This window comes from Bombina bombina, chromosome 1 (assembly GCF_027579735.1).
Source record: "Bombina bombina isolate aBomBom1 chromosome 1, aBomBom1.pri, whole genome shotgun sequence".
NCBI classification, from domain to species: Eukaryota; Metazoa; Chordata; class Amphibia; order Anura; family Bombinatoridae; genus Bombina; species Bombina bombina.
The window spans coordinates 1,007,782,531-1,007,795,785 of record NC_069499.1 but is presented as its reverse complement, the minus strand read 5'-3'; the positions used below and the strand labels follow the sequence as shown (position 1 = coordinate 1,007,795,785).

The window sequence follows — 13,255 nt, the reverse complement described above, 5'->3', positions numbered from 1 at the left end:
TTTGAAACTGGATTCGGACACAAAGAAGGCACAACTATTTCCTGGTTAATATTCTTGTTAGAAACAACCTTTGGAAGGAAACCAGGTTTAGTACCCAAAACAACCTTATCTGAATGGAACACCAGATAGGGCGGATTGCACTGCAGAGCAGATAACTCAGAAACTCTTCTAGCAGAAGAAATAGCAACCAAAAACAGAACTTTCCAAGATAACATCTTGATATCTATGGAATGTAGAGGTTCAAAAGGAACCCCTTGAAGAACTGAAAGAACTAAATTCAGACTCCAGGGAGGAGTCAAAGGTCTGTAAACAGGCTTGATCCTGACCAAAGCCTGAACAAAAGCTTGAACATCTGGCACAGCTGCCAGTCGTTTGTGTAACAAGACAGATAAAGCAGAAATCTGTCCCTTTAGAGAACTCGCTGATAATCCCTTATCCAAACCTTCTTGGAGAAAGGAAAGGATCCTAGGAATTTTGATCTTACTCCATGAGAATCCCTTGGATTCACACCAACAGATATATCTTTTCCATATTTTATGGTAAATTTTTCTAGTTACAGGTTTTCTGGCTTGTACCAGAGTATCTATCACAGAATCCGAAAACTCACGCTTAGATAAAATCAAGCGTTCAATTTCCAAGCCGTCAGCTGGAGAGAAACTAGATTTGGATGTTCGAATGGACCCTGTACTAGAAGATCCTGTCTCAAAGGTAGCTTCCATGGTGGAGCCGATGACATATTCACCAGGTCTGCATACCAAGTCCTGCGTGGCCACGCAGGAGCTATCAAGATCACAGAGGCCCTCTCCTGTTTGATCCTGGCTACCAGCCTGGGAATGAGAGGAAACGGTGGAAACACATAAGCTAGCTACTAATGCATCCACTAGAGTCGCCTTGGGATCCCTGGATCTGGACCCGTAGCAAGGAACCTTGAAGTTCTGACGAGACGCCATCAGATCCATGTCTGGAATGCCCCATAATTGAGTCAACTGGGCAAATATCTCCGGGTGGAGTTCCCACTCCCCCGGATGGAATGTTTGACGACTCAGATAATCCGCCTCCCAGTTTTCCACTCCTGGGATGTGGATCGCAGATAGGTGGCAGGAGTGATCCTCCGCCCATTTTATGATTTTGGTCACTTCTCTCATCGCCAGGGAACTCCTTGTTCCCCACTGATGGTTGATATAAGCAACAGTCGTCATGTTGTCTGATTGGAATCTTATGAATCTGGCCTTTGCTAGTTGAGGCCAAGCCCTGAGAGTATTGAATATCGCTCTCAGTTCCAGAATGTTTATCGGGAGAAGAGACTCTTCCCGAGACCATAGACCCTGAGCTTTCAGGGAGTCCCTGACTGCGCCCCAGCCCACTAGACTGGCGTCGGTCGTGACGATGACCCACTCTGGTCTGCGGAAGCTCATTCCCTGGGACAGGTGATCCTGGGTTAGCCACCAACGGAGTGAGTCTCTGGTCTTCTGATCTACTTGAATCACTGGAGACAAGTCTGTATAGTCCCCATTCCACTGTTTCAGCATGCACAGTTGTAATGGTCTTAGATGAATTCGCGCAAAAGGAACTATGTCCATTGCTGCAACCATCAACCCTACTACTTCCATGCACTGAGCTATGGAAGGTCGTGGAATAGAGTGAAGAACTTGACAAGCGTTTAGAAGTTTTAACTTTCTGACATCTGTCAGGAAAATCTTCATTGATCTGAGAAAGGCCAGAACGATGTCTGTGTGAGCCTTTGCCTTTGAAAGAGACGATGCTTGTATCAGAATGTCGTCCAAGTAAGGTGCCACTGCAATGCCCCTTGGTCTTAGAACCGCTAGAAGGGACCCGAGTACCTTTGTGAAAACCCTTGGAGCAGTGGCTAGCCCGAATGGGAGAGCCACAAACTGGTAATGTTTGTCCAGAAAGGCGAACCTTAGGAACTGATGATGATCTTTGTGGATAGGAATATGTAGATACGCATCCTTTAGATCCACGGTAGTCATAAATTGACCCTCCTGGATTGTAGGTAAAATCGTTCGAATAGTTTCCATTTTGAACGATGGCACTCTGAGAAATTTGTTTAGAATCTTTAAATCCAGAATTGGTCTGAAAGTTCCCTCTTTTTTGGGAACTACAAACAGATTTGAGTAAAACCCCATTCCTTGTTCCATAGTTGGAACTGGGTGTATCACTCCCATTTTTAACAGGTCTTCTACACAATGTAAGAATGCCTGTCTCTTTATTTGGTTTGAAGATAAGTGAGACATGTGGAACCTTACCTTTGGGGGTAGTTCCTTGAATTCCAGAAGATAACCCTGAGAAACTATTTCTAGTGCCCAGGGATCCTGAACATCTCTTGCCCAAGCCTGAGCGAAGAGAGAGAGTCTGCCCCCTACTAGATCCGGTCCCGGATCGGGGGCTACTCCTTCATGCTGTTTTGGTAGCAGCAGCAGGCTTCTTGGCCTGCTTACCCTTGTTCCAGCCTTGCATTGGTTTCCAAGCTGGTTTGGTTTGCGAAGCATTACCCTCTTGTCTAGAGGCTGCAGAGTTGGAGGCCGGTCCGTTCCTGAAATTGCGAAAGGAACGAAAATTAGACTTATTCTTGGCCTTGAAAGGCCTATCTTGTGGGAGGGCGTGGCCCTTACCCCCAGTGATGTCTGAGATAATCTCTTTCAATTCTGGCCCAAAAAGGGTTTTACCCTTGAAAGGGATATTAAGCAATTTTGTCTTGGAAGATACATCCGCTGACCAAGACTTTAGCCAGAGCGCTCTGCGCGCCACAACTGCAAACCCTGAATTTTTCGCCGCTAATCTAGCTAACTGCAAAGCGGCATCTAAAATAAAGGAATTAGCTAACTTAAGTGCGTGAATTCTGTCCATAACCTCCTCATACGGAGTCTCTCTACTGAGCGACTTTTCTAGTTCCTCGAACCAGAACCACGCTGCTGTAGTGACAGGAATAATGCACGAAATAGGTTGCAGGAGGTAACCTTGCTGTACAAAAATCTTTTTAAGCAAACCCTCCAATTTTTTATCCATAGGATCTTTGAAAGCACAATTATCCTCGATAGGAATAGTAGTGCGCCTAGCTAGTGTAGAAACTGCCCACTCGACCTTAGGGACTGTCTGCCATAAGTCCTTTCTGGGGTCGACCATAGGAAATAATTTCTTAAATATAGGAGGGGGGACAAAAGGTATGCCGGGCTTCTCCCACTCCTTATTCACTATGTCCACCACCCGCTTGGGTATAGGAAAAGCGTCGGGGTGCACCGGAACCTCTAGGAACTTGTCCATCTTGCACAATTTTTCTGGAATGACCAGGTTGTCACAATCATCCAGAGTAGATAGCACCTCCTTAAGCAGTGCGCGGAGATGCTCTAATTTAAATTTAAATGTCACAACATCAGGTTCTGCCTGTTGAGAAATTCTACCTGAATCAGAAATTTCCCCATCTGACAAAACCTCCCTCATGGCCACTTCAGATTGGTGTGAGGGTATGACAGAGCAATTATCATCAGCGCCCTCCTGCTCTACAGTGTTTAAAACAGAGCAATCGCGCTTTCTCTGAAATGCAGGCATTTTGGATAAAATATTTGCTATGGAGTTATCCATTACTGCCGTCAATTGTTGCATAGTAACAAGCATTGTGGGCAAAACTGGTGTAGACACAGAAGGAGATGATGTAGAACTATGTCTACTCCCTTCATCTGATGAATCATCTTGGGCAACTTTACTATCTGTGGCAGTACTGTCCTTACTTTGTTTGGACGCTATGGCACAATTATCACACAATTTTGAAGGGGGAGACACATTGGCTTCCATACATACAGAACATAGTTTATCTGAAGGCACAGACATGTTAAACAGGCTTAAACTTGTCAATAAAGTACAAAAACCGTTTTAAAACAAAACCGTTACTGTCTCTTTAAATTTTAAACAGGGCACACTTTTTTACTGAATATGTGAAAAACTATGAAGGAATTGATCAATTTTAACCAAATTTTCACCACAGTGTCTTAAAGCATTCAAAACATTGCACCCCAAATTTCAGACCTTTAACCCTTAAAACGAAACCGGAGCCGTTTATAGTTTTAACCCCTCTACAGTCCCAGCTACAGCCTTTGCTGCGACTTTACCAAACCCAGGGGGGTATACGATACCAAATGAAGCCTTCTAGGAACCTTTTCAACTACTTCCAGACCCACACACATGCAGCTGCATGTCCTGCTCTCAAAAGTAACTGCGCAGTAATGGCGCGAAAATGAGGCTCTGCCTACTACATAGAAGGCCCTTGACTGGGAAGGTGTCTAAACCAGTGCCTGACGTAAAAAAACGTTCCCCAAAGTAATAAAGTGTGAATTTCAACATCAAACTGTATAAAAAGCCCAAATAAAGCAATCGATCTAGCCCATAAAAGTGTCTACCAGTTTTATAGCCCATATTAAGCCCTTTATTCTGTTTGAGACTAAGAAAATGGCTTACCGGTCCCCATGAGGGGAAAAATGACAGGGAAAAATGACAGCCTTCCAGCATATAGTCTTGTTAGAAATATGGCTAGTCATACCTTAAGCAGAAAAGTCTGCCAACTGTTTCCCCCAACTGAAGTTATCTCATCTCAACAGTCCTATGTGGAAAAAGCAAACGATTTTAGTTACTGCTGCTAAAATCATACTCCTCTCACAAACAGAACTCTTCATCCTTTTCTGTTTCAGAGTAAATAGTACATACCAGCACTATTTTAAAATAACAAACTCAAGATAGTAGAATAAAAAACTACAACTAAACACCACATACTCTTCACCATCTCCGTGGAGATGCTGCTTGTTCAGCGGCAAAGAGAATGACTGGGGTGGGCGGAGCCTAGGAGGGACTATATGGACAGCTTTTGCTGTGCTCTTTGCCATTTCCATATTCCCACAAGTTATGGATGACGCCGTAGACCGGACACACCAATGTTGGAGAAATCAGAATCCTCCATAACTTGGAGATTGCAAATATGGACAAAAGCTGAACGGAACCCTACACCTCCAATGGCTGGGGCACTCACCACCTCCTGTGAACCAGACAACTAACTAACAGACTCTTTCCGTCGTCACTCGGTCAGAGTACGGAAATGGAATTACGTGACCACCCGGTCACGCGGTGCACCGTGTAATCCAGGAAAAAAGGCACGACAGACCAAAAGGACCGCACAGTCTGATAATAAAGCCGTTATGTTCTGAATAGCCATGAGCCCAAGCATCACTACACATTAGCAGACAGAATCATATAACAAACATGATTAAAGTCCCCCCTGTTCAATAACCCCCCACAGGAGATATTAACCCTTGATTCCATAAGATAAAGGAGTCCCGCTGGGACCCTGACTTCTTTCGTTAACATTACATTCACATATCAAAATAAAATGAAACGATCTTACCGGAATCTACACCGTGGAACAGGACCTTTAAGTGTGACAGATAGTAGCGTCACTTCTGACATGGACTTGAGTGAATAAAGGCAGGCAGCAAAACTCGTCAACGCTGATTGCCAAGGAGCTGTTAACATGAGTCGGGATGGTTTCACAAAGACGACACTCCCTGCATCTCTGGACTTTCAGTCCCATTTCGAAGAGTACTACCTCTGACACTTCTCTGTCAACCTCCTGTGATGAAAGGCAAAGAATGACTGGGGGATGAGGGAAGTGGGGGAGGTATTTAAGCCTTTGGCTGGGGTGTCTTTGCCTCCTCCTGGTGGCCAGGTTCTGAATTCCCAAAAGTAATGAATGCAGCTGTGGACTCTTCCCGTTTAAGAAGAAAATAGAATTAAAAAAAGAAACAATAGTTTTATTTTCATGCTTCCTATATATATATCTGGTGACCCACCTGCCAGAACCAAACAATCTGTTTGCTGGTCCTAGTATAATGACGATAAATGGTGCTGCGTTGCCAATCATTCAAGTCAATTTCCTGCATCCCACACAAGAGCACCTTAGGAGAGAAAATACAAATTTTTCATTAAGACAACAACCCTATGCTATCAACTTTAAATGCCTTCATTCAGATTACTAACAGTCTTCCATTTAGCTACAAAACCATAACGTACAGGGAATGTGTGTATGGATTATGAACTCTACCAAACATTTGTCTAAATATTTCCTCAGCAATCTCTTTCTTTACATTAACAATTACAGCACACAAAGATAATCTTAACCAAGTCTCTCATTTACTTGAATGCATATAGAATCTTAAGAAGTGTCGCCTCAATAAATTGCATCAATTTGTCCTAGACTCCAGTTTAATGCACAGCCAAGCAGTAGGTGAGAAACCAAGTACCAAGTGTGAAGAAAAAAATGTTCTCTCTCTCTACTGTGGAACAACAAAAAATGGCATCAAAGGTTAAAAATAGTTAACTGGTAAAACATCTTTTGTTTAGGTCTAGAGTACTGCTCCTGGGCAGGAAAAACATAATTTATGTAAGAACTTACCTAATAAATTAATTTCTTTCATATTGGCAAGAGTCCATGAGCTAGTGACATATGGGATATACAATCCTACCAGGAGGGGCAAAGTTTCCCAAACCTCAAAATGCCTATAAATACACCCCTCACCACACCCACAATTCAGTTTAACGAATAGCCAAGCAGTGGGGTGATAAAGAAAGGAGTAGAAAGCATCAACAAAGGAAATTTGGAAATAATTGTGCTTTATACAAAAAATCATAACCACCATAAAAAGGGTGGGCCTCATGGACTCTTGTCAATATGAAAGAAATTAATTTATAAGGTAAGTTCTTACATAAATTATGTTTTCTTTCATGTAATTGGCAAGAGTCCATGAGCTAGTGACATATGGGATATCAATACCCAAGATGTGGAGTCTTCCACTCAAGAGTCACTAGAGAGGGAGGGAATAAAAATAAAAACAGCCATATTCCGCTGAAAAAATTAATCCACAACCCAAAACAAAAATAAGTTTATTTCATCTTTGAAAGAAAAAAACTTAAATCAAAAGCAGAAGAATCAAACTGAAACAGCTGCCTGAAGAACTTTTCTACCAAAAACTGCTTCCGAAGAAGCAAATACATCAAAACGGTAGAATTTAGTAAATGTATGCAAAGAGAACCAAGTTGCCGCTTTGCAAATCTGATCAACTGAAGCTTCATTCTTAAAAGCCCACGAAGTGGAGACTGATCTAGTAGAATGAGCTGTAATTCTCTGAGGCGGGGCCTGACCCGACTCCAAATAAGCTTGATGAATCAAAAGTTTCAACCAAGAAGCCAAGGAACTAGCAGAAGCCTTCTGACCTTTCCTAGGACCAGAAAATAAAACAAATAGACTGGAAGTCTTCCTGAAATCTTTAGTAGCTTCCACATAATATTTCAAAGCTCTTACCACATCCAAAGAATGTAAGGATCTCTCCAAAGAATTCTTAGGATTAGGACATAAGGAAGGGACAACAATTTCTCTACTAATGTTGTTAGAATTCACAACCTTAGGTAAAAATTGAAAAGAAGTCCGCAAAACTGCCTTATCCTGATGAAAAATCAGAAAAGGAGACTCACAAGAAAGAGCAGATAGCTCAGAAACTCTTCTAGCAAAAGAGATAGCCAAAAGGAACAACACTTTCAAAGAAAGTAGTTTAATGTCCAAAGAATACATAGGCTCAAATGGAGGAGCCTGTAAAGCCTTCAGAAACAAATTAAGACTCCAGGGAGGAGAAATTGATTTAATGACAGGCTTAATACGAACTAAAGCCTGTACAAAACAGTGAATATCAGGAAGTATAGCAATCTTTCTGTGAAATAAAAAAGAAAGAGCGGAGATTTTTCCTTTCAAGGAACTTGCAGACAAACCCTTATCCAAACCATCCTGAAGGAACTGTAAAATTCTAGGAATTCTAAAAGAATGCCAGGAGAATTTATGAGAAGAACACCATGAAATGTAAGTCTTCCAAACTCTATAATAAATCTTTCTAGAGACAGATTTACGAGCTTGTAACAGTATTAATCACTGAGTCAGAGAAACCTCTATGACTTAGAACTAAGCGTTCAATTTCCACACCTTCAAATTTAATGATTTGAGATCCTGATGGAAAAACGGACCTTGAGATAGTAGGTCCGGCCGTAACGGAAGTGGCCAAGGCGGGCAACTGGACATCCGCACCAGATCCGCATACTAAAACCTGTGTGGCCATGCTGGAGCCACCAGCAACACAAAAGATTGTTCCATGATGATTTTGGAGATCACTCTTGGAAGGAGAACTAGAGGCGGGAAGATGTAAGCAGGATAACACCAAGGAAGTGCCAGTGCATCCACTGCTTCCGCCTGAACATCCCTGGACCTGGACAGGTATCTGGGAAGTTTCTAGTTTAGATGAGAGGCCATGAGATCTATCTCTGGAAGACCCCACATCTGAACAATCTGAGAAAACACATCTGGATGGAGAGACCACTCCCCTGGATGTAAAGTCTGGCGGCTAAGATAATCCGCCTCCCAATTGTCTACACCTGGAATATGCACCGCAGAGATTAGACAGGAGCTGGATTCTGCCCAAGCAAGTATCCGAGATACTTCTTTCATAGCTTGGGGACTGTGAGTCCCATCCTGATGATTGAGATAAGCCACAGTTGTGATAGTCTGTCTGAAAACAAATGAACGGTTCTCTCTTTAGCAGAGGCCAAAACTGAAGAACCCTAAGAATTGCACGGAGTTCTAAAATATTTATTGGTAATCTCGCCTCTTGAGATTTCCAAACCCCTTGTGCTGTCAGAGATCCCCAAACAGCTCCCCAACCTGAAAGACTCGCATCTGTTGAGATCACAGTTCAGGTTGGCCGAACAAAAGAGGACCCTTGAACCAAACAATGGTGATCTATCCTCCATGTCAGAGAGTGTCGTACATTGGGATTCAAGGATATTAATTGTGATATCTTTGTATAATCCCTGCACCATTGATTCCGCATGCAAAGCTGTAGAGGTCTCATGTGAAAACGATCAAAAGGGGATCGCGTCCGATGCTGCAGTCATGAGACATAAAACTTCCATGCACATAGCCACTGAAGGGAATGACTGAGACTGAAGGTGCCGACATGCTGCAACCAATTTTAAACGTCTCTTGTCTGTTAGAGACAGAGTCATGGACAATGAATCTATCTGGAAACCTAAAAAGGTGACCCTTGTCTGAGGAATCAAGAAACTTTTTGGTAAATTGATCCTCCAACCATGTTTCCGAAGAAACAACACTAGTTGATTTGTGTGAGATTCTGCAGTATGTAAAGACTGAGCTAGTACCAAGATATCGTCCAAATAAGGAAACACCGCAATACCCTGTTCTCTGATTACAGATAGTAGGGCACCCAGAACCTTTGAAAAGATTCTTGGAGCTGTTGCTAGGCCAAATGGAAGAGCAACAAATTGGTAATGCTTGTCTAGAAAAGAGAATCTCAGAAACTGATAGTGTTCTGGATGAATCGGAATATGAAGGTATGCATCCTGCAAGTCTATTGTGGACATATAATGTCCTTGTTGAACAAAAGGCAGAATAGTCCTTATAGTCACCATCTTGAAAGTTGGTACTCTTACATAACGATTCAAAATTTTCAGATCCAGAACTGGTCTGAACAAATTTTCTTTCTTTGGTACAATGAATAGGTTTGAATAAAACCCCAAACCTTGTTCCTGAGGAGGAACTGGCATGATTACCCCTGAAGACTCCAGGTCTGAAACACACTTCAGAAAAGCCTGAGCTTTTACTGGATTTACAGGGATGCGTAAGAGAAAAAATCTTCTCACAGGAGGTATTACTTTGAATCCTATTCGATACCCTTAAGAGACAATGCTCTGAATCCAATGATTTTGGACAGATTTTATCCAAAAATCCTTGAAAAACCTTAATCTGCCCCCTACCAGCTGAGCTGGAATGAGGGCCGCACCTTCATGCGGACTTATGGGCAGACTTTGATTTCCTAAATGGCTTGGTTTTATTCCAATTTGAGGAATGCTTCCAACTGGAAGCAGATTCCTTGGGAGGAGGATTGAGTTTTTGTTCCTTATTCTGACGAAAGGAACAAAAACAGTTAGAAGCCTTAGATTTACCCTTAGGTTTTTTATCCTGATGCAAAAAAACTCCTTTTCCTCCAGTGATAGTTGAAATAATAGAATCCAACTGAGAACCAAATAAATGATTACCTTGGAAAGAAAGAGATAGTAATCTAGATTTAGATGTCATATCAGTATTCCAAGATTTAAGCCACAAAGCTCTTCTAGCTAATACAGCTAAAGACATGGATCTAACATCAATTTTGATAATATAAAAAATGGCATCACAAATAAAATTATTAGCATGTTGCAGTAAGCGAGTAATGCTAGATATGTCAGGATCCAATTCTCGTTGCGCTAAATTCTCCAACCAAAAAGTTGAGGCAGCCGCAACATCAGCCAAAGAAATAGCAGGTCTGAGAAGATGACCTGAATATAAATAGGCCTTTCTTAGATAGGATTCAAGCTTCCTATCTAAAGGATCCTTAAAGGAAGTACTATCTTCCATAGGAATAGTGGTACGTTTAGCAAGAGTAGAAATAGCCCCATCAACTTTGGGGATTTTTTCCCAAAACTCTATAGATTTTGCTGGTAAAGGATACAATTTTTTAAACCTTGAAGAAGGAATAAAAGAAGTACCTGGCTTATTCCATTCCCTAGAAATCATATCACAAATAGCCTCAGGAATAGGAAAACCCCTGGGGAAACCACAGGAGGTTTAAAAACAGCATTTAAACGTTTATTAGACTGAACGTCAATAGGACTGGTTACCTCAATATCCAAAGTAATTAACACTTCTTTTAATAAAGAACGCATATACTCTATTTTAAATAAATAAGTAGATTTGTCAGTGTCAATGTCTGAGGAAGGATCTTCTGAATCAGAAAGAGCCTCATCAGAAGAGGATAAATTATTATGTTGCTGGTCATTTGAAATTTCATCAGCTAGTTTTAAAAGACCTTTTACGTTTATTAGAAGGTGGAAATGCAGACAAAGCCTTCAGAATAGAATCAGAAACAAATTCTTTAAAATTTACAGGTATATCATGTACATTAGAAGTTGAAGGAACTGCAACTGGCAATGAACTATTACTGATGGAAACACTATCTGCATGTAAAAGTTTATCATGACAACTATTACAAATGACATTTGGTGGAATAATTTCTACACTTTTACAACAAATGCACTTAGCTTTGGTAGAACCGATGTCAGGCAGCAATGTTCCAGCAGAAACTTCTGAGGCAGGATCAGATTGGGACATCTTGCTCAATGTAAGAGAAAAAACAACATATAAAGCAAAATTATCTATTTCCTTATATGACAGTTTCAGGAATAGGAAAAATGCAAAAGCATAGGCCTCTGATAGAGAAAAAAGCAAGAGGCAAACATCAATGGGGTATTGAAATAATGAAAAAATTTGGCGCCAAGTATGACGCACAACGTAACGTAAACTTTTTTGGCGCCAAAAATAACCGGAAATGACACACTCGCGTCACTAATGACGCTGCCATGTGAAAGGTATGCCGTGTGAAAGGTACGCCGTGTGAAATGTGAAACGTATGACGCGGAAATGACGAAGTTGTGTCATAAACGTCTTTTTCCATGCCAAAAAATTTTCACGCCAAAAATGACGCAATAAAGTTTAGCATTTGACGCACCCGCGGGCCTAATACCCGCAATAGCAAGAAGTAGTCAATTGAAAAAAAGACTAAAACCCCAGGTAAGAAATAAATTTCTTAAAATGTTTAAATTCCCCAAATATGAAACTGACAGTCTGCTGAAGGAAATACATGAACCTGACTGATGGCAAATATAAGTATAATACATATATTTAGAACTTTACATAAATGCATAAAGTTCCAAACCATAGCTGAGGTGTCTTAAGTAATAAAAAACATACTTATCAAAAGACACCCATCCACATATAGCAGATAGCCAAACCAGTAATAAAACAGTTATTAGTAGAGGTAATGGTAACTTGAGAGTATATCGTCGATCTGAAAAGGGTGGTAGGAGATTAATCTCTACGACCGATAACAGAGGACCTATGAAAAAGACGCCCATTAGGGAAATCATCGAATTCAAATAAGTGATACTCCCTTCACATCCCTCTGACATTCGCTGTACTCTGAGAGGAATCGGGCTTCAACAATGCTGAGAAGCGCATATCAACAAACTTACTTCACCACCTCCATAGGAGGCAAAGTTTGTAAAACTGAATTGTGGGTGTGGTGAGGGGTGTATTTATAGGCATTTTGAGGTTTGGGAAACTTTGCCCCTCCTGGTAGGATTGTATATCCCATATGTCACTAGCTCATGGACTCTTGCCAATTACATGAAAGAAATTAGAAATACATTTGCCTATTTAAACATGTACAAAAGTAAGGACCTAGGTAACAGTAAAAACGATGTTAAATATATGTCCTAGGCAGATGGGAATGCTGCACACCTAAAATAAAGTTCTTCCCCCAAAAAACAGTTAAAAAGCAAATAAGACAAAAGACTATAGGTGGCGCAAAAATGGACGCTGATTCCCAGTAAATTTAAGGTGTATGTACACCTAGTATATATTCATTATATGAACCAATATTACTATCGCAAATGCATAAAAAGTGTGAGTTGATATGACACAATAATATGAAGTGGGTACAATGTTATAATAATACACAGAGCTTAGATAAAAGCATAAAATATGTTAAATATTTATTTAATTTAATACAAAGTGCGAATATGACGCATAAAATAACTAGTAACACTTTATGACACAGGTGTCGATAATACAATACATACTATGTACTCGCCAGACTACCAAAGAAATGTATATATATAAAAAAACTAAAAAACATAATTTATGTAAGAACTTACCTGATAAATTCATTTCTTTCATATTAGCAAGAGTCCATGAGCTAGTGACGTATGGGATATACATTCCTACCAGGAGGGGCAAAGTTTCCCAAACCTCAAAATGCCTATAAATACACCCCTCACCACACCCACAATTCAGTTTAACGAATAGCCAAGAAGTGGGGTGATAAAAAAGTGCGAAAGCATATAAAATAAGGAATTGGAATAATTGTGCTTTATACAAAAATCATAACCACCACAAAAAAAGGGCGGGCCTCATGGACTCTTGCTAATATGAAAGAAATGAATTTATCAGGTAAGTTCTTACATAAATTATGTTTTCTTTCATGTAATTAGCAAGAGTCCATGAGCTAGTGACGTATGGGATAATGATTACCCAAGATGT

The 13,255-nt window shown here is 40.7% G+C and overlaps 1 protein-coding gene across 1 annotated transcript in view; it reads right to left on the bottom strand.

Annotated features, from left to right (window-relative positions):
* ITCH (itchy E3 ubiquitin protein ligase) overlaps positions 1 to 13,255 on the bottom strand; it is a gene marked incomplete at its 5' end in the record, with an annotated part of 589,083 nt that overhangs the window by 75,918 nt on the left and 499,910 nt on the right. The window contains 1 exon segment of the mRNA XM_053713073.1: positions 5,853 to 5,957. Coding sequence (XP_053569048.1) covers positions 5,853 to 5,957 — 105 coding nt within the window.